Source organism: Hydractinia symbiolongicarpus, chromosome 14 (assembly GCF_029227915.1).
Source record: "Hydractinia symbiolongicarpus strain clone_291-10 chromosome 14, HSymV2.1, whole genome shotgun sequence".
NCBI lineage: Eukaryota > Metazoa > Cnidaria > Hydrozoa > Anthoathecata > Hydractiniidae > Hydractinia > Hydractinia symbiolongicarpus.
The window spans coordinates 10,345,580-10,367,949 of NC_079888.1; the positions used below are offsets into that span (position 1 = coordinate 10,345,580).

General features: G+C 33.3%; 3 protein-coding genes across 5 annotated transcripts in view; 1 reads left to right on the plus strand and 2 right to left on the minus strand.

Moving 5' to 3' along the window:
- LOC130625951 (cyclin-D-binding Myb-like transcription factor 1) overlaps nt 1-21,062 on the plus strand; it is a 38,164-nt gene extending 17,102 nt beyond the window's left edge. Inside the window, exons 6-17 of one of the 3 annotated variants that reach the window (XM_057441075.1) lie at nt 3,344-3,452; nt 3,960-4,036; nt 4,241-4,319; nt 4,712-4,933; nt 5,567-5,720; nt 13,596-13,670; nt 14,047-14,115; nt 14,504-14,586; nt 15,116-15,274; nt 16,766-17,026; nt 17,512-17,632; nt 20,713-21,062. In XM_057441075.1, coding sequence (XP_057297058.1) covers nt 3,344-3,452; nt 3,960-4,036; nt 4,241-4,319; nt 4,712-4,933; nt 5,567-5,720; nt 13,596-13,670; nt 14,047-14,115; nt 14,504-14,586; nt 15,116-15,274; nt 16,766-17,026; nt 17,512-17,632; nt 20,713-20,740 — 1,437 coding nt within the window. In that variant the 3' untranslated portion in view covers nt 20,741-21,062. Of the gene's footprint in view, nt 1-3,343; nt 3,453-3,959; nt 4,037-4,240; nt 4,320-4,711; nt 4,934-5,566; nt 5,721-13,595; nt 13,671-14,046; nt 14,116-14,503; nt 14,587-15,115; nt 15,311-16,765; nt 17,027-17,511; nt 17,669-20,712 lie in introns of all 3 variants that reach the window. The other 2 variants (XM_057441074.1, XM_057441073.1) reach the window with 2 other exon arrangements.
- On the minus strand, nt 6,995-9,485 carry LOC130625953 (uncharacterized). Its single transcript, XM_057441077.1, has 3 exons — nt 8,664-9,485; nt 8,190-8,221; nt 6,995-7,248 (listed from the first exon to the last, which is right to left on the minus strand). Exons 1-3 carry the CDS (start codon nt 9,362-9,364, stop codon nt 7,109-7,111), a joined length of 873 nt encoding a protein of 290 aa, XP_057297060.1. The 5' UTR covers nt 9,365-9,485; the 3' UTR covers nt 6,995-7,108.
- Nucleotides 21,037-21,979, minus strand: LOC130625144 (uncharacterized). The gene is made up of 3 exons (XM_057440211.1): nt 21,923-21,979; nt 21,464-21,614; nt 21,037-21,320 (listed from the first exon to the last, which is right to left on the minus strand). Exons 1-3 carry the CDS (start codon nt 21,977-21,979, stop codon nt 21,037-21,039), a joined length of 492 nt encoding a protein of 163 aa, XP_057296194.1.
- Nucleotides 21,980-22,370: the final 391 nt, after the last annotated feature.

Below are 22,370 nucleotides of genomic sequence, written 5' to 3' on the forward strand. Positions count from 1 at the left end.
TATGATTCAGGGAATGAACATGATTTATTTAAGATGTCGAATGCACTTGTACAGCAGAAAAACATGGAAATAAAAGCGGATAAAAAAGAAAGTTCACCAAAAGATAACTTTTCTTTTGGAATTGATTGGAACAAACGTTCTTCAAATAAGCAACAAATTCAACGAAAAATTATATTTAATAACTGCACAAATGTTTCAATGACAACCACTTCCCACGAACCAAAAAAAAAGAAAAGAAAAAAGACTGATCTTTTATACTTTTTCAGAGGAGGAATGAAGTAAACATATTTCATAGTTTTAATTTTGTGTTTGATAAGATTATATTTTTTACTGTTGTATATGTTTACTTGTCGTTTAAAATAATTACTGTTACTTTTGGATTCATGCCCATAAATATTTATTTTATTTTTGGTCTTAAATGTCCGCTTTCCTGACGTCTTTTTTCGTGCGTCTTTACAACGTCTTTTCTGTGCGCCGTAAAGACGTCTTTTATTTAAGTTTTTAAGACGTCTTTCAAATGCGTCTTAAATGCGTCTTTTCTAGGTCTTAAATGTCCGCTTTACCAACGTCTTTTTGTGCGTCTTTATGGCGTCTTTTTGTGCGTCTTAAAGACGTCTTTGTAATGCTTTTAAAGACGTTTTTTTAAATGCGTCTTAAGTGCGTCTTTTTTAGGTTTAAAATGTCTGCGTCTTTTTTGTGCGTCTTTTTTAGTGGCAAATAAGACGTAAACTCATAAATGAAGTCATTCTAGAAAGCTGTTCAAACAACCTTTGTCCTTAAAGGGGTTAGAAATGCAGTAAAACTGTATAACTTTATCTTTTTGTAATATTTTCTTTAATATCATAAATAATTCTATATTATCAACAAATTTACAATAATTTTATTCACAGCAGTTAAACATTAGTATTGTGGTTGACCTTCAATTTGTGATGTATCATCTAACATGTCATCACTACTTTCGCTATCCTCCTGCCTTAAAAACTCCTCAACTTTTTGCTGCAACCTCCGTCGTTCATTCCGCCTCTTTGACTTATCCATTTCTGAAATAAATTTAATGCTTGGCTAAAATTGATGTAATGTTAGTTAAAAATATAGCCAGCCTGTGGATAAAATTTAAACTAGCTTGACAATTTCCATTAAGTACAGACAGATCCACTCTAAAGTTATAGTTACAAAAATTATTTAAGAAAGTGAAGATTTATTCATCAATGTTCTTAATAAAATATTTACTTAAATAATTTTTAAGAAACGTCAGTTTTTAGTTCAGGTCAAGTTACAGAAACGTGTCTGTGAACGGCAAAGTATATGTTATTTTGCCTTAAGAAATAGCTGCAAGATATCACAAATATTTCTCTCCATTTTGTATGACTTTCTAATAATCTTAATTTGGAAATTTAATTAAGACACAGGTACTTTTTGTGATGTAAATACTTTTGTTTAATTTAAAAGTTCAATTGTACAAGTCACGCAGAATCAATTTTATTCGTTGGTTGTCTACTTTATTGCTGCCTTTTTCTCGTCATAGAGCTAGTATATGCTGACAAAAGTTCAAACAGTTTGCATTTCTGTAGGTAGAAAATATTAACAACAGACTACAGTAATCAAATCCATAAGAAAAAAGAAATATTAGCTTAAAATTAGCAAATGTTTTTTACAGTATAAATTTAATTCCAGTACTTTTGGATCTTATGTTTCCAAAAAAACCTTTGAACTTCATTAATAGCCATTTTACACTATGTGGGGGCTGCTTTATGTCCTACAAAAAAGCGCACGCATGCACATTGTTCTTAAGCAAAAAATCAAAACAAATACGTTACACAGAAAGTGGTCTATGCACGGATCTCGATAGCTATGTTTACATTTTCAACAGTAAAGCTTTTTAGCTCTGTGGCAGTCAAAATGATGGATACCATCTTTAACGACTTTTAGTCCTTTATTCAAATATTTTGAGTACTGTTCGGTATACCTTTGTGCAAAGATTATGCTGATTTTTACGTAAACCTGCTTTACCAAATAAATCAGTAACAGTGGTAGTATCATCGACTTAAAAAAGCCTCACTCACTTAAACCTGTCGTCTCCACATTGACTGCCACACAGATGTTAAAGACAAAAAAGCTTACTGCTAGAGAAATATAAACACAGAAAACCGTTTATAGCAAGCTAGCTACAGGGTTTGTGTGTGGGTGGTGGTGGCTTTTGGTGTAAAAACTTATAAATGTTTGTTAGATAGCTGGTATAACTATAAACATTTGTGACTAGTTATTTTCTCTTTAGATAGCAACTAAAACTTAGCTCTATGAGATTTATGGTTACACTAGCTGGCTAGAAACACCTAGCTGCAACCCTGGAAAAAAATATTTTTCACTATTTTTCCACGGTTGCAGTAGCTACTTGCTTTAACAGTAAAAAAAGCAAACAATAAAATAAATATATATATACATGACCTTAACTGCATACGATCCATAGCTCTTAGTCCCCAAACTTGCTTCACAAAAAAAAGATAGCTTTTTTGGTGCTCATGGAAAAACACGACCAATTTTAAGAAGAAACAAGCCTCAGCTCATCGGGCTACCATATTGCCGGAACTCGTTTGATGAATAATGCAAATAAAAACAAAAACAATTAATCATTCTTTTAAATGATAAATACAGATTTACCCTGCTATTTTAATACAAGTTTTTGAAATCAAGTTATTGTGAGATATATTTTTTTTATTGGCATTATCGTTATTACATGAAAGAAGTAATTAAATATGTAACCCGCGAAGAAATAGTAGACCAATTAAATCACGAATAAAAACCGATCTTTTTTCGATCTTTTTTGCGTCTTTCAAATGCGCGTCACGAAAAAGACGCATTAAAGACGCCTTTAAACACGCGTCTGAGACATGCGTTTAAAAGACGTTTAAAAGACGTATTTCGGGTGCGCGCATATTTCATACGCAAAAAAGCTCCAGAAAAGGCGTCTTTAAAACGTCTTGTGCTGGCTGGGTTTTATGACCTTTTTATTACCTTATTGTTTTATGACCTTTTTTATTATTAATCATAATCATGTTTAACAATTAACAAGATAAAAAAAATAAAAAACATAATGAGTTGAGTTCGAATTAAAAACATGTACATTTTTTAAATTATCGGCGTTCCTTAAAGAGTGCAGTTAAGATTCTAGAGTGCAATTAAGAAATAATTGCACTCTGCAGAGTGCAATTACGATATAATTTGCACTGTAGAAGAAGCGCCAAACAAGAAAAAATAGGTCATCGTGTGATTAAAACCAGCCTTAAGTTGCAAAACTTCATTACTGTTGTCTAAAAATAAAATTCTACTTTAAATGCATTTTTAGCTTACTTCGAAAGCAGTACCCAGTCAAGTCGATACTGAAAATGGGAAAGATTGTGTCAATCAACAATGGATAACAATGAAGGAAGATAAAGCAGAATTAAGAGAAAAAGGTATGTTCGTTTACTCAAAAGAAGAATGTTCCAAATGTACTCATAGAATTCCAAAAAGTAGGTGGCTTCTTATATTAAGTGCTGTTGTGTCGCCAAGTTTTTAGACTTTTTAGTTGTTTAAGAAGTAGTAACAAAAAACAGTCGGATAGCTGTAAGTGTTATCATCATAATCATCATCATCGTGTTCAGCCATTTTGTTTGTTAAAGCTAATATTCAATTATGTAGGGGTTAATGAGCAAGGAATGACTCACTGTTTTTCTGGGTAATGTTCACAATATTTTTTATAAGACGATGCACATTAGCACAATAATAAAAGCTACTTCGCAATTTCCCAGGATTCCCCCTTTAGAAAAAAACAAAATGGTGGGCTACCACGAAGTAGTTGGCTATCACACGGCAGGATAGCTTTTTTTATAAGGAAAAAAAACACTTTTGAGTGACGATCTCTACAGCTTAAATTGGCATACTGAGGCTTTCATTGCAATATATTGCATATTATCTTTAAGGATGCAAATGGAAGACTGGTACTTGGAGTAATGATGAAGAGGAATTGTTACGAAATAATATTGATGAATATTGCAAAGTACGTGTTCTAATTTTTTATAGTTTTTTTTCAGCATTTTCTAAACGTATTGGTTGTAATTGTAAACTCAACTGTTTTCTTTTTCCAAGCAATAGCCAAGAAATACTGTGTTGCGCTGTAGTTCCTTACTTGTTGCTATTATCCACTAAGATTGTCAAAAGACTAAAGCAACGCAAAAGTTCAAAACAATATTGCTACCTTTAGAAACACAATATAACTGATCCAACACCTACAATCTATTCCACTCAAAAAGAAGAAAGAAAACCCTTCTATCGATCTATTGGTTAGTGAGAGCTTCTTAATTTATTCACCTGTCTGTTTGAAATTGAAAGTTAAATAATTAGAGTAACAAGTAAAATCGTGACAATTCTCTTTTTTCAACTTCGAAATAATGTTATTGATTATCAAAAGTCTCTGCCCGTTAGCAAACATTTCTTTAAGTGGCTTTTATGCTCTCCTTTTTTTTACATTTTCTTTTCACTTGAAGCAGTAAAATAATTTTAACTCTTATATTATGCAAAACCCACAGAAAAATATAATCCAATCAACACGTCAAGAATAAAACCAGTAACGTATATTTTCTGTCCAGTGCTTTTATTGATTCACTAAATTTCATAAATTTTCCCCCAATGAAATTTCTTTCTGTTAATAATCACTGCGTCAAACTTCTTTTAGCAACTGGTTTAAACCGCCCACTATTTGCAGTGTATCGAAAAGTGCTGCGTATGTACGATCGAAAGAATTATGTGGGAAAGTACACCGATGAAGAATTAAAGAAACTGGAGCAGTTATGTCAAAGTTATAAAAATAATTGGTGTGCTATTGGCCTAGTTCTAGGAAGAAGTGCTTCATCAGTTAAGGATAGAGCAAGGTTGCTTAAATGCAACAGAAAAACAGGTATAGTAACAATATTTTATGATACATTTTTAATTTTACAGCTTTGCAAGTAATATCCTGATAACCAGTTTACCTTTAATATACACCATTCTTAGTTAATATCTTGTGCACTGTAGAGATTGATTATAACATTTGTAGATGTATATAGCATGGTCGTATGATTCAGATAATTTTAAAAAATCTGGAATTTTACCTCACATCAAATGTTTCTACACTAAGGCGTTACCAACTACACCTCGTACAAAATGGTTGCATGAGAATAAGGATTGTCATCATTCAAAGAAACTGCGTGCTGTCACTTTCTCTTTCAGGTTTTACCCATCCCTGTAACATTTGTCTACTGTATTCTCCCTTAAGGCTCATCTCCTCTGGGAAAAATATTTTGAGAATTGCTATTTTTTTGAAATTCGATTCTTACTTTAACTGAGGCGGTATGTTCTGTCAGCCAGTCAGAATCTTCAGTCATCTCACTCTGTGTTAAGGAATTCAACCTAGTGGAGATGAACTTTTTTTTTGTTGTCTCTCTGAAATTATGGTCAATATATGACATGTGGTGGGTTTCTTTTTACTTGTTTTGTTTGTATGCATATTATATTGAATTGTTTTTCTTTATTTTTTTTTTTCGTTTTTAAGGCAAATGGGAGAGTGAAGAATTGGAACTTTTGTCGTCCATCATTCGTGAAATGACAAACACAAAGAAAGGTGAAAGTGTCACTGTGGGAATCAATTGGACAGATGTAGCTGATAGAATATCAACAAGAAATGAAAAACAGTGCAGGACTAAATGGTAACTTTTTTTTAGTTTTTCATGTGTTCGCTTGTTGCTATCAAGTGAATCTTTTAAGTGGCATCTAAGTATGCATCTTGCTCAATTCTAACATTGTTGTGTTTACTTTAGTGACAGAAATTTCGAGCCTAATTCGCGAAAGTTTACGTTCGAAAAAACTTCTGACATGGCTCATTTGCGAAGGTTTATGTTCGCGAAAGTTTCTTCCCCTGCCCTTAGCAAAATTGAAATGCATTTTTTATTCATACTTTTCGCTCCAAGCAATAGATTTGAAAATTTGAGAGCAGAATTCTCAGGTAATGGCTTTACATGCTTAGATACTAAAACGACTTTCTGTGAAATTCGAGCTCTCTTTTTCTCGAATGAAATTTTAATCCCCCTGAGGGTTAGAATTAAAGAACGTCTACTGTTTTACATCCTGGTGAGGACTATTTAAAAAATGACTTAACAGTAACTACTTCAATTTGCATTCCAGATTAGTGACAGGCCGGATAAATACAATGTGTTTTTAATACACTTACTAATTAGCAATTTCTTTGGATTTTTGTGGGGCTTGCGTCTAGCCTAAAAAAAAGTGTTCTTTCACCTTTATTGGAGACTTTATCTCCGATGAAGAGATGCAGAACTAAAATTTTACTTTCTTTTTGAAGTAAACCAATCTTGTTGCTGTAATAAGTAGTAATGATTTTTTGATGTTTTATATTTTTTTGCTAATCAAAATATTTTTTGTTAATCAGGTTATAATAATGAATTGACAGGAATATAAGAATGCTCCCAAGTTACGTGATTATATTGATTTTCTGTTCTCATTACGTTTTCGCTGGAATATTTCTTGTCAGTTTAAGTCTGGCATATTGTCTTTGCTATCGTGAAATGCAAGTTGGAACCTTTTATACAAAGTCTGCGTACTAAGTGAGATATTATTATACCGAATATTTATACAGGATATAGCCACTTCAGTGTTTGAAACACTGTTGTCCTGTGTTCTGATTGTATACATTAGGTATGCGCCGGCAAAACCTACGCTAATTTTCCTCGCGCAGCATGGGTTGACCCGCAGCTGTGGTAAAGGCATATGCCAAACATGCCCACGCTAAGAATCGAACCAAAAACCTCGTGATTAGCGAACTCGATAGCCACTAGGCCACGCGCGTGCAGTGTCAGTGCTTGGCATCGATGAGATGAATTAAATGTTAAATGGTAAAACATCATGTATTTACTGTTAACATACATTTATTACATTGTTTTTTACATAACAAAAGCAGACACGATGACTAACATATGTTCCTTATGTTATTGTCTATTTTCATGAAAATGTACAACTATAAAGGTCATCAATCAAAACCTTTTTTCCACCATAAAATAACTCAGGTGTATTTCACTGTCTTTTAAAGTTTTTTGTAAGTGGCTTGCTGTCGCGTCATTTCTGTCAGTTGCTTCATTGAAATATCTGATGGTGGTGTGAAAGTGTCGGTGTTATTGTTGTTGTATCTTTCTTTTCCACCAACGACTATTTTGGTTGGTACAACTAAAAAAATATGATATCAAATTTTGCCAGACTACAATCAGTAAGAACAAATGCGGGCGAATAACCGCAAATTTAGAAGTCCGTCATCACAAGTAGTAATTTTAGCTATTTCAATATTAAATTGACACAATTTGCGGATAAAGGTTTATGATCTTAGGTAAATAAAATCTCATAAGCTGTGCTAATTGTTGCATGAACTTTTTTCGATATATGCCACTTTGTGGACCTGATGTGAATTATTATTCCGTTATTGCAGGTCGTTAGAAACAGCAACTAGCGCATTTTAAACGCTGTATAACGTGCCTACGCATATATATACAGAAGTTGTACTTTTACAGCGTCCGTGCTGCGCAATATTGGCGTAAGGTTTTTGCCGGCTGTAAAAACTGCCCAAAAAAACTACCGTTGTGCCAAATTTTTTCTTTCTGACTGTAGATAAATTTCATGTTCGAAAATCGTGAAATATTTGGTGTTTTTATTTCGCCAAGTTATTATACTCGTGAAGCCCTGGGAGTAGGCTTAGTGTTTTGGAAAGGTCGTGCAATTAATGAAATGAATGTTCGAAAAAATAAAAAAAATTCCTAAAAAAGTTCTGTGAAAACAAAGGTGTGCACTTAACCAATTTAAAAATTTATTGGCTTAATTTTTTTCGTTGTATCTGACACTAAACAACATCTATTTCACTTTGGTTAGACATTTTTTTTTTCAATAAGGCGTCTTGTTTCGTTTTAAATAACCGTTTATATACCATATAACTAGCAGTAAAAAAGCTAATTTGGCATTAGCTGAAATTCAATCAAAAATGTCAATTGTATCTCGTCTCATTGTATTATTGCTTTATTATTATTTTTTTTTTTTGAGCAGCATTTTTGTATGAAGTATCAATTTGATAACCTGTTTCTGCTTAGTTGTTAAATAACATTCGGACTCACATAACATACCTTGGTTAGACTTCACTACTTTGTCGCGAATCCTACAAAAGTAACCAAAGTTTATTGAGGGGGTTAAAAAATGGACCGTTATTCGCTTCACTGCAGTTTTCACTCATTCTGGATGGATAGATGTTAGCAAACACAAGAAGAGTTACCAGAAAGAAGATTAGTTTATGCTTTGTATTACCCAATGTCCGCACCATATAGGTTAGCGAAGAATACCATACATGTCTCTTACTAAACGATAAAATTTACAGGATTGGCGAAATCGAAACAACTAGAAAAACCTTTTCTGACAGTAATGTATATAATAATTGAATGCAGTTTTCAGTCTAACAATTATGGCAGTCTTCATGAAACACTCGAGGCATATTAATTTTGGGAACTCTATTTCCAAATTCATTTCGCCTTTACTGGACTAGTAGATTTATTTTTTGGCAATTTAGAAACAAATCGTCAATGACTATATGTTTTCCAACTCACCCCTTTCTACTTTTTATGCAGATTCCAACAGCTAACAAGCACATTGCTGCAATTAACGGTGTCACTGTAGCTATGATGATAACCTTCATTTTTCCCTTTGAGGGTGAAGAGGTTGTTGATATAGTTGTGGTAGGTGGAATGCTTGGTTTTTTTGTTAGTGAAGGTGTAATCACTGATGAAGTTGTTTTTGTTGTCGTCGTTACTTTTGTGAAGGGTGTTGTTGTTATAGTAGATTTTGTTGTTGCTGTTATTTTAGGTGGTGATGTAATCCATGTTATTGTTTTTGTCATGTTTATTCTGATTCTCGTTGCCTCTAATGTCATCCTTAAGCTTGATTTGGTCGTTTCTATAGTTTCCATGATTTCACTTTGAAATGATACACTAACAGTTGACCACCGTAAAGAGTAGATTTTAGAAACGTGTAAACTGATCAATTCCGTCCTAACTGGTAAGACTGTAGAAACATAGTTACTGAGAAATTTTGATCTTACCGGTACGAGTTTAGAGAGAAGGAGACTGATGAATTCTGACCTCATTGGCGACACGTGCGATTTCATTTGTGATATAACCAATGTAGATAGACCAAAAAGCTTTGACTGTTTTGGCATGTAGGTTGTAAAAGCCTTTGAAGGATTTCCGAAGGGTATTGTTGTTAAATGCAGTGCTGTTACTGAAGGACATCTTGATATAATTCGTACCATTTGTGTTACGTTGAATGGAAATAATGATGCATAACTCAGTGGATCTGATGATGAATAAATAGAATTAAATATATATCAGATTATTTTAATGCTTTGGATCCTTAATAAAAAAGAGACAGAGCAAAGAAGAAGAATTGAGACTGACATATGTTTAACAACTACCTTTAAACAAACGCAGAGGCAAATTTTATCCTACAATCAATTTAGCACATCAATCTACACCAAACTTGTATGACATGATTTATATTTATTCATATTTTTTGCTGATATGTAAATAAAAACTAGTGCCAGATACCGTCATAGGCAGGATTTATTTTCCCGCCATAATAAGGTAATTGTTAAATCCCACTATAATTTCGTAAGTGTAACACGATTGAACTATTTATATCCCTATTTTCATGGTGTACACAAGAAACACTATAATATAAAGAAAACAAGCTGAAATAACACAAAAGTAGCTTTCTCAAAAAACGGAGCTTTTTTACTAAAAAGTAAAAAGTACGAAAGTTAGAGAGGGGTCAGTAGTTTGGTTTACAATAGTTGCAGCGACACCCTTTCTTATCATTTACCTATTTGGGAATACGTACATGTAACACGCCCTCTTATCTTGAATAATAAACATCTCTGCCGTAACAGAGGTACACCGCATCCAAATGTAACTCTGAACAAGTGCCCTTTCCATCGTTGTGCGCTATTTTTAATATACTATAAGAAAATAAACAAATATATCAGCTTTGAATGAAGCCAGGAATTTACATGTGCTGCTAAACCATTACCTCTTGCTTAGTTGGTAAGGGCTTGCTTCTTGTTGGCATATCATGCTGCAATAGGTTTCCTGATATGTCAACGTTTCCGTATTTCTTACAGCTCTTATAACTCTTATAAGTGGTTTTGGGGTTTTAGGCTCTTCATAAAAACAAGACTAAAAATAAGCATTATTATTGTTAGATTTTCTACGCTCTAGGAAATACCATAGGTTTGCAAAATTAACAGTTATTGGTTTATTTTCAAGTGATAATATCCTAAGCTAAAAACCTTTATACAAAATATCTACAATAAAATAATTAATTGATTTAATTAAAATGTTCTACCCAAGGGAATACAAATAAAAATCATGGACAAGCGAAACAAAAGAAAGAAAATGTGCAAAATCACCATGTGTAAAAATAAAATAAAAGAAACAAAAACTAATTGCCCACGGGAATAGAGAATAAAAACAGGCGATTGTGTAGATGAAAAGCTATGTAACTCCATTCCTAGTGATTTGGTCTCTTTTTGATCATTCAAGAGGGCCTTATGGGAAAAAATGAAAAATGCCTCCAAAATCTTTCTTTTTCTAGTGTCTCTTGGATATTTTTATCACTTAAAAATGTAACTCAGTTACGAAAAGCTTCGTGCTACTTTATAAATTAAAAATAAAATTTTAACATGTGTTTTTAAAACTTTTCTTATTTATTTGTTGGCTGATTTATCTTACCATTGTTGTTCCATTCATTTGGATGATGTGTTGGTAATACTTGCTAGCCACGTGTACCCAAGATCCAATGTAACTTTCATTCATGTTCCAAATGAAAACACGTTCGATTGTACATGATGTATCTATGTCCAACTTGTGAAATGTCCTTGGAGAGGCTAGGATTTTTCTTGTTTTATTGATACGCACGGTGCACCCTGAATAAAAGAAATTAGACTTTCAGTGGAGAAAAATTGTCTTATTTTGTAACGAGTTTGTTGTAAAGTTTTTTGATGTGCATGATTTTTAACCTCTCACCTAAGCGGGCTTGGTTCTGACACGCAGCGTGTTGACCATCGTCAGAAAGAAGCGTTTCCGCTTGAAACAAACCACATTTACAACCAGAGGGCATCCATCCAGCGTTAAAGCGCCCGCAAATACTAGTTTTTCCTGTGATTTCGTCTGGAGAACTCCGCACGATCTCGATGCTCATTCCTTTATCAACGAGCATATGCATTATGAAAAGAATTGAAGATTTTGATACCATTATTTTATTCGGTTCTGGAAAAAAAAGGGAAAAATATTCCATGAAGATGTACATGTTTTTTTATATATAAAAATATCAAAATTCTAACAAAGCTGGTCATTATTTATATTTCTATATTATTCTAAACCTAAAATCCCAGCCTGATATTCTTATAAAGTATATTCTTATAAAAGGAAATATATGTGTATTATCAACACGATATTTTTAGTGCATTGACACAAGCTGACTTCCGTTGACAATTTTTTGTGACAACGTTAGCCTCGTCACCGCGTGCTTGTTATACAGTTGTCTTTCGATATCTCGAAAAACAGGATGAGAAAAATAATCCTTAGCTCGGATGTTTATATCAAGCAGGTTCGCAATCATTTGACGTAGTAGTGTAAAACATCTTCATCATCGTAATAATAGTATAATTATAATTTAAATTTCAGTGATACATCTGCACCTCATATCATAGTTACTACCTCTTTCATGCAACGGTGTTTTTGTGAGGTGTTAACATCGCAAGTGCAAATACACACATCAATTATACACTTACAAAATTAGCGATGACAGCATCAGTCACATTTTTGACATTATCTCATAAATTTTACCTTAACGCGATTTTTAGTCAGTTTCTATGTACTCTTCACTTCTGATTTTATCCGTTTTTAAACTAATATTAATTGATAATTTATCTAAATTGTATGTACTTATTCTTTTTATTTCTTTATTTGATTTTAGGGCGAAGAACCATTGTATAATATGGAAATCAATTTTATGTTTAATAATAATAATAATAATAATAATAATAATAATAATAATAATAATAATAATAATAATAATAATAATAATAATAAATACATAAATACATAAAATACCACGTAGCGTTCCTACCTGCTAATTTTAACCGTGTCCTTATAAAAGTTAAAATTACTTTTTAGTTGTTCAATTTATCCGAGTAAATCCTGTGTTGCTTGTGAAAAAAGTGCATTATTATGGAAATTTTATCCCCCTGTGTTTAAAAACGGAAGGTGGGAAAATGGAGTTTGCACTTAACGTAATGTGTAATTTGACAGGGTGTATTGTGCAAATACCACCGTTCTTAAGGAAAGTTTGCGTTTTACACAGTTGTTGTTTATCTTTATGCTCGTTTGTTTACGTGTCACGGAGTTTTTTAAACAACACGTTTTGTCAATATTTTCCCTGTACATTCATCTGTCAAATATTGCGAAGTTTCACAGGATTCGTTCGAGCGAGCTGCAAGCTGGGTAAAAATTAGCCTCTTTTTGATGCAACCTCTGTTTTATGTAGTTTTAGTGTTAATTTTTTACTGTTCGGTTAAGCAGGTTCACGTTAAACGATCAAAAGTCGTTATGGTAACTATCGTAAATAGCGGAGTATCTTTCCGTAACTGATGCTTAACGCGATAAAGTAAAAGCGAAAAATCTTTGCGATGAATTAATTAAAGAAGTGAAAGGTATAGAATCTGCCAATATAAACAGAAGTAGATTGTCTTTCGTTTGTCATTTTTTATTCTGTTTTTGCGTGTTTCCATAAAATATGTGTTGTTGCATATTTTATGTATTCTTTTCTCTGTTTACTTTGGATGCAAGAAATAATCACTCAACTCGTTTCAAAGAAATTCCCAATAAGAGCATTTAACACGCTAGAGTCAAAACCTTTTAATATACGCTGCTATACAGCTGACATACATACAATGCTTGTGTTTAATCCCAACGCCCACTTTCTAATGTGTCGTTGTTGTAACAAAAATACTGCATATTCACAATTTTACTCAGAGCTGATACACACATTTAAGTCCAGGGTTCTTATTCCACACAAAATTCTGTTGCTATCTTTGAACCATTATCGTATGTTGTTCTTGTGATTAACCAATCAGAATTAACCATTGTTATGGTCAAGCTATTAATGATATTCCCTTATTTACTAAAAGCTTTAAAAAAGAAATGTTAACTGAATTTCTTTAGTATCGGGTTGTTATCAACCAAAGTGTTCTCATGTTATGGGAGTAGTTATGTTCAACCTGTGTAAGACTTGTTACTGCGGCTAACACAAAACTCATTTTCCTCGTATGAATTAATTTGGCGTTGGTAGCTTGCGTAGCTACTGTAGCCCGAATGAAAAAAAATAGAAAATAAATATATTTTTTGCAAACAATCATTGACTTGGACGATTTATATGATTTTGTTGTTGTTGTTGCTTTTTTAATAACTTGTTGTAATTTTCAGGTTAAATTATTTGAACTGGAAAGAGGCTGGCGGTAAGGCATGGTTAAAAACTGATGAAATCGAACTAATCGACAGGTAATCAAAGAAATATTACCTTTTCTTGCACAGTGAAAACCGGTCATATTTGTTTGTCTTCTTTATATATAGTTCATGTGAATACTATTAATTAAAGTCATTCACCTTTGGTGAATTTTATATTTGTGGTTGTTTTGTGTAAGCACTGAATTTAACCGCAGAAAGAAATGTTCTCGCAGACTTATTTTCATTTAAGTGTTGTTAAGTATTAGTAAGTAAGTAAAGTAACGCGAAGTTTTAACGCCCTTGGGGATTCCATCCTAACGGTTGGCTCTTCCTCCACTCTTATTAGGTGAGATTACAGCCGGAAAAAGATCTTATTTAAAATCGTACATCAGGACTACATAAAAATTTGATTTCTTGCAAAAACGTTTAGAATCGGCAAAACCGAAGTAACAGACGAGTCACAACTTGATTGGAACGAGCTGTCGAATGGATGGGCGAGGTACATTCACTTACCTGTATTTAAGTTGTGCACTGTAGTCGTTGCCAGTCGTTATTGAGGCATATTTAAAAAATTGTAGCTTGACATCAAAGCGTTATTTTTGTTCGTGTTCATTTTGTTTATATTTCGTTTCATACCAAAGTGGCTGACCTTTTAGGTTTATTTTGTCTTGTTGTCATAGCAATCTTCCACCATATTTCCTACCTTGTTTATTTATACTCCAAATTGACGAGGTGTTGTTTTTCTAACAGATGTTTAAGTTGCGGAAATAAGTCTTTCTCTGCAAACGTTGCGGTGGTTAAAATCGTCTTCGATGGAGTGAGCAACTTTTTACCGTGGCAAACATCTGCGAAGAAGTGTGTCTATATTTTTGCTGTTAAACTTTTAGCGTTCGCTCGCCTCAGTGGTTACGAAGTAAATGGTGGAGTATCAAGAAACATTGTCCGGGTTATCAAGTTAGTAGCTTTTCAGGTAAATTAAGTTGCGCGTGGATTTATTTAAATTGAATTTTTTATCGGTTTTTCTGCTAAAGTTGAGTTAACCAAAATACTGCCACGTTGTGTCTCTAAAAAATACATTCCATAAATATTTGATAGTATCTAGTTCAGCTGTAATTGAGAAAGCAACTGTTTCGTGGATGAGAAGACATTTTGGATTCTGCTGCTTACACGTCCTAACTCTCTAGCTTTTTTTAACTTATTTCAACAGCTGCAATGAGATGGAAAACACCCATCATGTAGAAGGAATATGTTTATCTCTTTTTTTGGAAGAAATACTTACCTCCGCTTCCGCCTTTCCCTTCAAGGAAAACTCCCTGTGTTTTTAAGAACTTCTAACCCCTCAGCAAAAAAACAATCCATTTGCTCGTCTCTTTACCCCACAAACCATTTCTTTTATTTTTTATACGTGAAGATGACTAGTAACATTCGCTAATAACCGGAAAGAGAATAAAGGATCGTATCATTTTACAGCACAGTTTTTCGTTCTAAATATTTTTCAGATGTGCTGAAGTATGTACAAACGGTTTATATCGAAGAAAATTGGGAGAAGTTAAAAAGAGCGTCACAAAGTGACGAAAGTCTGCTGCAAAGAATCGCTGACATGCGTGCGAATACAGTGAACGATCAAAACGCTGACATAACACATAATGTCGCCGACGGTAATGGCGTGACGTCTTTACAAGTCACGTTGTCAGGTATTTTTTGCGCTTCATATGCTTAAGGTGGATTTTTACTCAGAAACAAAACGGATTCATTGTAACGGAACAAGAATAATACTTAATTTGATAGACTTTTTTGCTAATTATTTTTTTGTTTTTACAATTGTTTTTTGTTCCTGTCCAACAACAACAACAAAGTTAAAATGATTTAAAATTTCATTTTTTGTTGAAACGGATCAGCCTGTCAGGTATCGGAAATTACAAATTTTTTATCCGATTTAATTGGTTCCATTTTGAGCGGAAATTCACCTACAAAATACGGTACAGAAGAATAACACCACGAAAAATGCTTGACAATTTTTTTTAAAAAAATTAGGTTGAGTCTGGAACCTAATGTAAATTAGGTTCCAGACTCCTGCACTGATTTCTTTAACACGTGATGTATGAATGATCAGCGCAAAATAACATGGGCAGAAAAACGAAACTATTTTTTAGAAATGAAAGGCAGATTCACCCTAAAAAATTGATATTTTTTTGGAAGGATTAAGTGAAAAAAGGGTACTCGGCAGCCTTAATCGCAACAGACATTGTAAAAGAAACACGTCCAACATTAGTAAATACTAACTTAATTTAGCTGCAAAGCGAAAACAATGCTTTTTTATGAGAGTATGCTTTATAAAAATTGGCTGAGATTTACTCAAAATTTTACAATTTCTTAAGAATAATCCTCAGGCTGATTTTCTATAGAAAGAAGAATGAAACGAATTATTATTATCAAGCTTTTTTGTTTTTCTAACTGCATATCTAAACTATTAAAACATCAATATTAAATGTGTCTTTTTTTACAATGTCAATATCTTACTCTAGATCGTCTAACAAGTTTTTACTTCATACAAATGAAGTACACATGTAGGAAATTTAGCTTGCTCTGATTTTTATTAAGAAGCGTATTTATGCTTAATGGATCCGTGTCGTCTAACAAAGTGACAAACACAAGAACAACAAAGGAAACGGTGAAATGGGACTAATAAAATGGAAGCTCTTGTTGTTGCAAGTGAAGCTTCCCTTTTTCGCGCTGCTTCTGTGTCTTTGCCCGAATAATTTTCTTAACCTCTCTAAGTCTTAACAAATAGGCCTTAAAGACTTTCGTGGTTTTATGGTAAAATAAATAAGTTTGCTTGCTTGTTTGAATCGTAAAACGCTTAAATTAAATGGCTAAACGACAAAACTTTATACCACATTGCAATCTGTGTAGAATCTAATGTCTTAGATTTAAATGTAAGAAAGATGAAAATGCAAGCAAAAACGTAAATTGTCTTTGTTATATATCACTAATCTTTCCAAGCACTAATTGAACAAGTAAGACTTCATAAACAATACCATTGCCAGTTATGCTTTCGATTTGTTGTCGTTATTGTTTTTACTCCTGCTGTGTTTTTAAAACATTTGCTCATGGCAATGTGACGAACATTTAAAAATATCTGTGTTTAGATCCTTTGATTAATCGTAACTTTGATGCTTCAAACACCCATCTCGAAAACACATACGAACTTCAAGGTTTACAGTTCCAGTTGCACCTTACGACTGATCATGCGCAGCCTCTTTTCCATGTGAATCCTTCTGTTGCATCCAGCGAGACTACTACTTCCACGCTTTCTGATGTGTCGTATAATGGCAGCTTATCAACTGCTCATGAAGATTACGAAATATCTGTGGCACATTCGAACGTGGAACTTGGCATGGTGAACACAGGTGACGCATTTTTCTGCTACTAAATTCGTAGCATCCTTTTGCATGATTGATTGGTTGATTCCTGCATTCATTAATTCATTTATTCATTTATTCCTGCATTCATTAATTCATTTATTCATTTATTCATTTATTCATTTATTCATTTATTCATTTATTCATTTATTCATTTATTCATTTATTCATTTATTCATTTATTCATTTATTCATTTATTCATTTATTCATTTATTCATTTATTCATTCATTCATTCATTCATTCTTTCATTCATTCCTTTACTGACTGTTTTAAAATGTTGATTGTTTGACTAATTTAAATGATTGAATAATTGATTGGCTGGCTGGCTGGACTGAAGGATTCATTCGTTCGACTATTGATCTAATTGATTAATTGATCAATCAATTCAGCGATCGATTGATTTGTGTAACAACTAAGCCGAAATTAAAGAAACTAAATTTCTGTTAGGGTAATGTATTCTTTTTCGTTTAGTCATGCCAGCTTTATCAAATCATGTTCTAAATGACGAAACGACGTTCGAGGATCACATTGCTTCCCACAAGAATGTTCAAACAACTGACGAAACAACCGCAACGCTATTTACCTCTCAACCGTATGTAACATGTATAAAATAATCCGATATTTAAAAGTATGTGAAATTTTTTTAATGGTAGAAAAAATAGTTGATTTTTGTTAACCGTGGTATAACATGTTACTCAGTTGTTCAATAACCAAATTCAAGACTAAAACGGGATGGCTGATTTCGAATTCCGTCGTCACAAGTGATTACTTGGTAGTTGCTATATCGAAGTCGCGCATTTTGAACTTGTCAATATTCAAAACGAACAACGGACATCACATACAACTCTTTTAAAAGCAACTGAACTGGGGTCAAAATATTAAGAAACCTCAGTAGAAATATAAACACATGCTTCAAAAAAAATTATTTATAATAAAATAGAAAGAGACACTCTTTCAAAACAACCAAAAAAACTATAAGAAAAGAAAACTTACTTCTTTGTTGCCACTTCTTTTCTAGATTTTTTTTTTTTTACCAAAAATATAATTTTTTTTATTTCCCTTCTACATAAATTACGAAAATTAGTTCAGGTCTAGATATTCAGACCTAGATATTGACTAAGAAATAAGCAGCTTGAGATCTGATCAAAATCCTGTTGCTGATAAAAAAATCGTGTATTGTAGAGACACGATAATGTAAAATAAAATTTGATCAGAGGTTCCATAAAGTCGAGCTTAACTGGACTCTACCTGAAACGCAATGTATATGTCCAAAACACCCAGATTTTTCTAAGAAAGATCTCATGATTTTTAGCAAACTTATCTTATCCTCATTCTAATCCATTCAGTGTAAGGTTTCCACGCTAGTTATTTTAATGTTATATTGACTCCATTGCGGAAAGTCCCTAGGCTTCTTGCTTGAATTAAGAAGAAGCGACTTTTATTCACTGTGAAGAATTATCGAAGAAAGTTTGCTTGACCTCTGTCGCTACAAATCTTTAAAAAATTGCAAAACACCACCTGTTAAATTCTTCACCTATGCGATGATTTTACGCAGTGCTTTGTTATCGTTGGAGCATCATTATCTTCATTTTCAAAAAGTAAACTCCAAAAATAAAAAACAGGGTGCCACCGCTGCAAAATTCTTGCTGCAAGATTTTTTTATTGTTTTAGCCTGAGATCGTGACTGCGTGGCTTAAAAACATAGTCTCATATATATATATTAGAACTAAATTTTTAAAAATTAAGACCACAATCCTGATAAAAGTTATGCCAAAACATTTAGACTAAAAGAATTACCCGCTTAACTCTTGTACAAGAAGAACTGCCAGGAGACATCCCCTTCTCAGCGTAATTCGTGGAAAGAGATGACTAATCACTAATAAATTTAGTTTCTTTACAATAACCAGAATGATCCATTTCCAACTTATCAGCATTAAATTTTAAAGTGGTACCATGTAACAGTAATAACAAACCAAAACGTAATATCAACTTCCGCATTCCATCACAAAAATTCTTGTAGTAGTTCTTAGTGTTAAAAATATTTTTATGACTTTCTTTATGGTCATTTCCTTAAAACGTGTAAAACTTACTTTTTCAATGATTCTTGGAAACGCCAACAAATATATGTTGGTTGTTGAAAAACTACGGCTGAACCGTAGAATTTTCGTACCATGGAAGTAATGGCGTCATTGGGATCTGCAATGACGTTTTTTTAAAGTTGTTCCGTATTTTATTCATAGCCATTGTATATCACCTCAGCAACATCTTGATACTAACTGATAACCAACATACGTGTTATAAATATTTCTATAACTGGTGCTGATACATAAACGTCTGAAAGTACACTACTTCCAAAAATTACAAAGTTTTATTTGAAAAAATATTTCGTCAGAAGCCCTAATAGAACTTGGAAACGTTTCAAAGTTCTAGCACAACCTTATTACACGAAAATAAGTACTTTATTCGGAGCTATTTTCGCGAAACTCGCGAAAATTTTTGGATAAATTATAGGTAAACCCTGTCGCACATGAGTACATAGGCGTAACACCATTTTTTTTAAAAAAAACTTTATTGCCACTTTGGTTAAAAAAAAGTCAGGAAATCGCCTGCCGTTATCCTGTTCAGTTAAAAAAATACTCAGCAATTTTATTTTGCAGCATAAGTTTTCATAACAGTAATAAAAGTGGTAGCTACCTAACTGCATTTATTTAGCAAAAGAAGTAAGAATTGTGTTGCAGCCAAACAATGCATTTGGCTTATTTCACTTTTTATCCAGAGGTAGCTAAGGAGAGCTAGATAAACTCAACTTCGACATAAAAATAAATAATATTGGCTAGGTTAAAAAGCTGTTATACTGTTATACCAAACTGAATGGTAAAAAGTAAGGGTAGCTATAGCTAGCTGGCTGTAGAATGATCCTAAAGAATCTTCGTTTCTAGCCAAATCCAAAAAATGGTGCGTTTAAGATTTGTACATGGCTAAAAAACGTGACAATATATTTATTTTAACATGCAAGAACATATAGATAACAAATATTGCAAAGTAAAAAGCTTTTAGAAGATAAAAAAGGTCAAACAGACCTTTAACCCTACTGGTGTGGGCTTTTTGTCTCCTCACAAAGTGTGAGGGGGGCACCCCTTAGATATTTTCTGATAGGGTTAATTATGTCATGAAATTTGGTACAGTAATGCTTCAACACATTAAAAACAAAATTATGGAGAAATGAATTTCAACCATAACGGCAGCTTTGATGACGTCATGAATAATCTCGCTAGCTGGCAAAATTTATGCCAGAAAATTGAAAAAAATAATGTTTTTTAAAATAGCCATTAAAAGAGATAGAAAGACATAGTCACTAATTATATCAAATTTATACATGGAACACGGCAAAAAAAGTAATTATACTATCTAACATGGCCTAGACTGTCAAATAAATGAACAGAAACAATTCAGAAATGTTGATAGAACAGTGCTAAAATAGTGCTAAAAATGTAAAACATCCTATGGATTGGATGGAATAGGTACCACGAGTACGTAAGAGCTTTACGGCAGAATATTGTTTTCGGTAAAGTTAGTAATGTTCTTCACAAATCAACTTTGAATGGTCTTCGCAAACTGGGTTACCACATTTTTGGCATCTTGATTTTAACTTTGGCAATTTATTCTTCTTAGATTTCTGCCCAGCACCAGTAATGTCTAACAGGCATAAGTCGTTGTTTGTTATCACCATATCGAGGGTATTCTTGTGGATCATCTCTATTATCACTGGTTTCTGTAATATTCCTACCAAGAACTATGGACATTTTACTTTTGATGCTGACAGACAATCCAACAACTGGCCTGGACTCAATATAAGGCTTGACAAAAGACAAAACCATATCCCATTCCTGATCAAACGAATCAACTTTATCAATCTGGATATTGTGTGCGATAGCATACAACGACAAAGCAATTGCAGCAGAGTGTATCAAGAATAAAGAAGAAGTGTACCATTGTTCATTTATTGGTAACTGATTTGCAGCTGTGTTTAGAGATTTTCTGATCTATAATATCAGTCCCACCCTTAGTAAAGTCATAAAATTTTATGATGGACGGTTTGTGCTTTTCGTCATCTCGAGTAATTCCCATGATTGGCCTCATTGTGGACAGAACAAGGACATTTTTCTTCCCTTTAGACTTGCCCTCTATTGTGTAGGTACACAATGCAATATCCCCCTTTTCTTTTTCCCAATGTATTGTACTTTGAAACTCCCCTCTAGATTTTGGATCCTTTACCTCATCTGGTAAGCAAACACGATTTGTAACAAGGCTACCGACACATGTTATGTTGTGCGACAATAACCATTTAGGTAACAGATGTGTATAGTCGATCCATGGAAATGTTACGCCCTTTCAACTGGAGTCAGGCATTTCATCAACTAACTTTTCACGTAATCTGTAGCCGAAAGGTAATAAGGGCCATCTCCTTCATCCGGTTTGCCACAATAAGGTAGTATCTGATATGTAAATAGAATCCGCGCATCATTCAATGACTTGTATAACAAACCATATTTGGCCGGTTTATTCGGATTATACTGCCGGAATCATATTTAATGCGCATAGGATATAAAGTTTCATCAATGGAGAGGTACTCACTAGGCTCAAGAATCTGTTTTATTTGACGGTTAAAAAGATTTTTGTTAGGGAACGCGCTGCAGCAAAGCGATCAGTTCTCCAAAGTTGCTGCCTTTCATTTGAATCGTCGAAAGATAGCATAGCAATTAGACGCTTGAACCTGGAAAGTGACATAGCGCTGTTAAGATTCTGTAACCTGTTTTTTCACTGAAGAGACGGTCAAGACAGTGCATTGATTGACCCAGAATACCACGTGCGTAAATCAAACCGATGAAGGCATAGAACTCTCGCGCGTCCAGTTCTCTGATATAGGTTTCTTTGCCATTCCTACGGGATTCCAGCAACTGTTCCTTTATATTTTCAATTTTTGAATTGGTGTTCCTGATGATAACATCTACTATATTATCTGTGAAAAGGCATCTGAATTTATTGTCAATAGTTTTAATTGTCCAGCAGCAGGCAATAAATTCAATAGTTTGGCATTGCGTGGAAGAATGTCACAAGCTCGTTGTGGACCATGGTTTTCCGACTTTCGGTTCGTCCAAAAAATATTTTTGGTGGCTGGGTTTTTCTTTGGGTCAAGATAACCCTTCAAAACCTGTTCTTCTTCAGCGCTCTCAACATTACGAAAGTGGTGTGGATTATAATTATCAGGATTTAACGCTGTGTCGACTGAATTCACTAACCGCATTCCTGTCAGCTTTTTGTGCGCTTGT

Coding starts and splice junctions, on each gene's coding strand:
- LOC130625953 (XM_057441077.1), bottom strand. CDS start 9,364: ATGGTACGAATTATATCAAGATGTCCTTCAGTAACAGCACTGCATTTA. Junction 8,222..8,663: donor TGCATAAAAAGTAGAAAGGG/GTGAGTTGGAAA, acceptor TTACTTTTGTAG/GATTCGCGACAAAGTAGTGA. Junction 7,249..8,189: donor AGTAGTGAAGTCTAACCAAG/GTATGTTATGTG, acceptor ATATTTTTTTAG/TTGTACCAACCAAAATAGTC.
- LOC130625144 (XM_057440211.1), bottom strand. CDS start 21,979: ATGGCAAAGAAACCTATATCAGAGAACTGGACGCGCGAGAGTTCTATG. Junction 21,615..21,922: donor AGAGTTCTATGCCTTCATCG/GTTTGATTTACG, acceptor TGATTCCGGCAG/TATAATCCGAATAAACCGGC. Junction 21,321..21,463: donor GGCTACAGATTACGTGAAAA/GTTAGTTGATGA, acceptor TTTGCTTACCAG/ATGAGGTAAAGGATCCAAAA.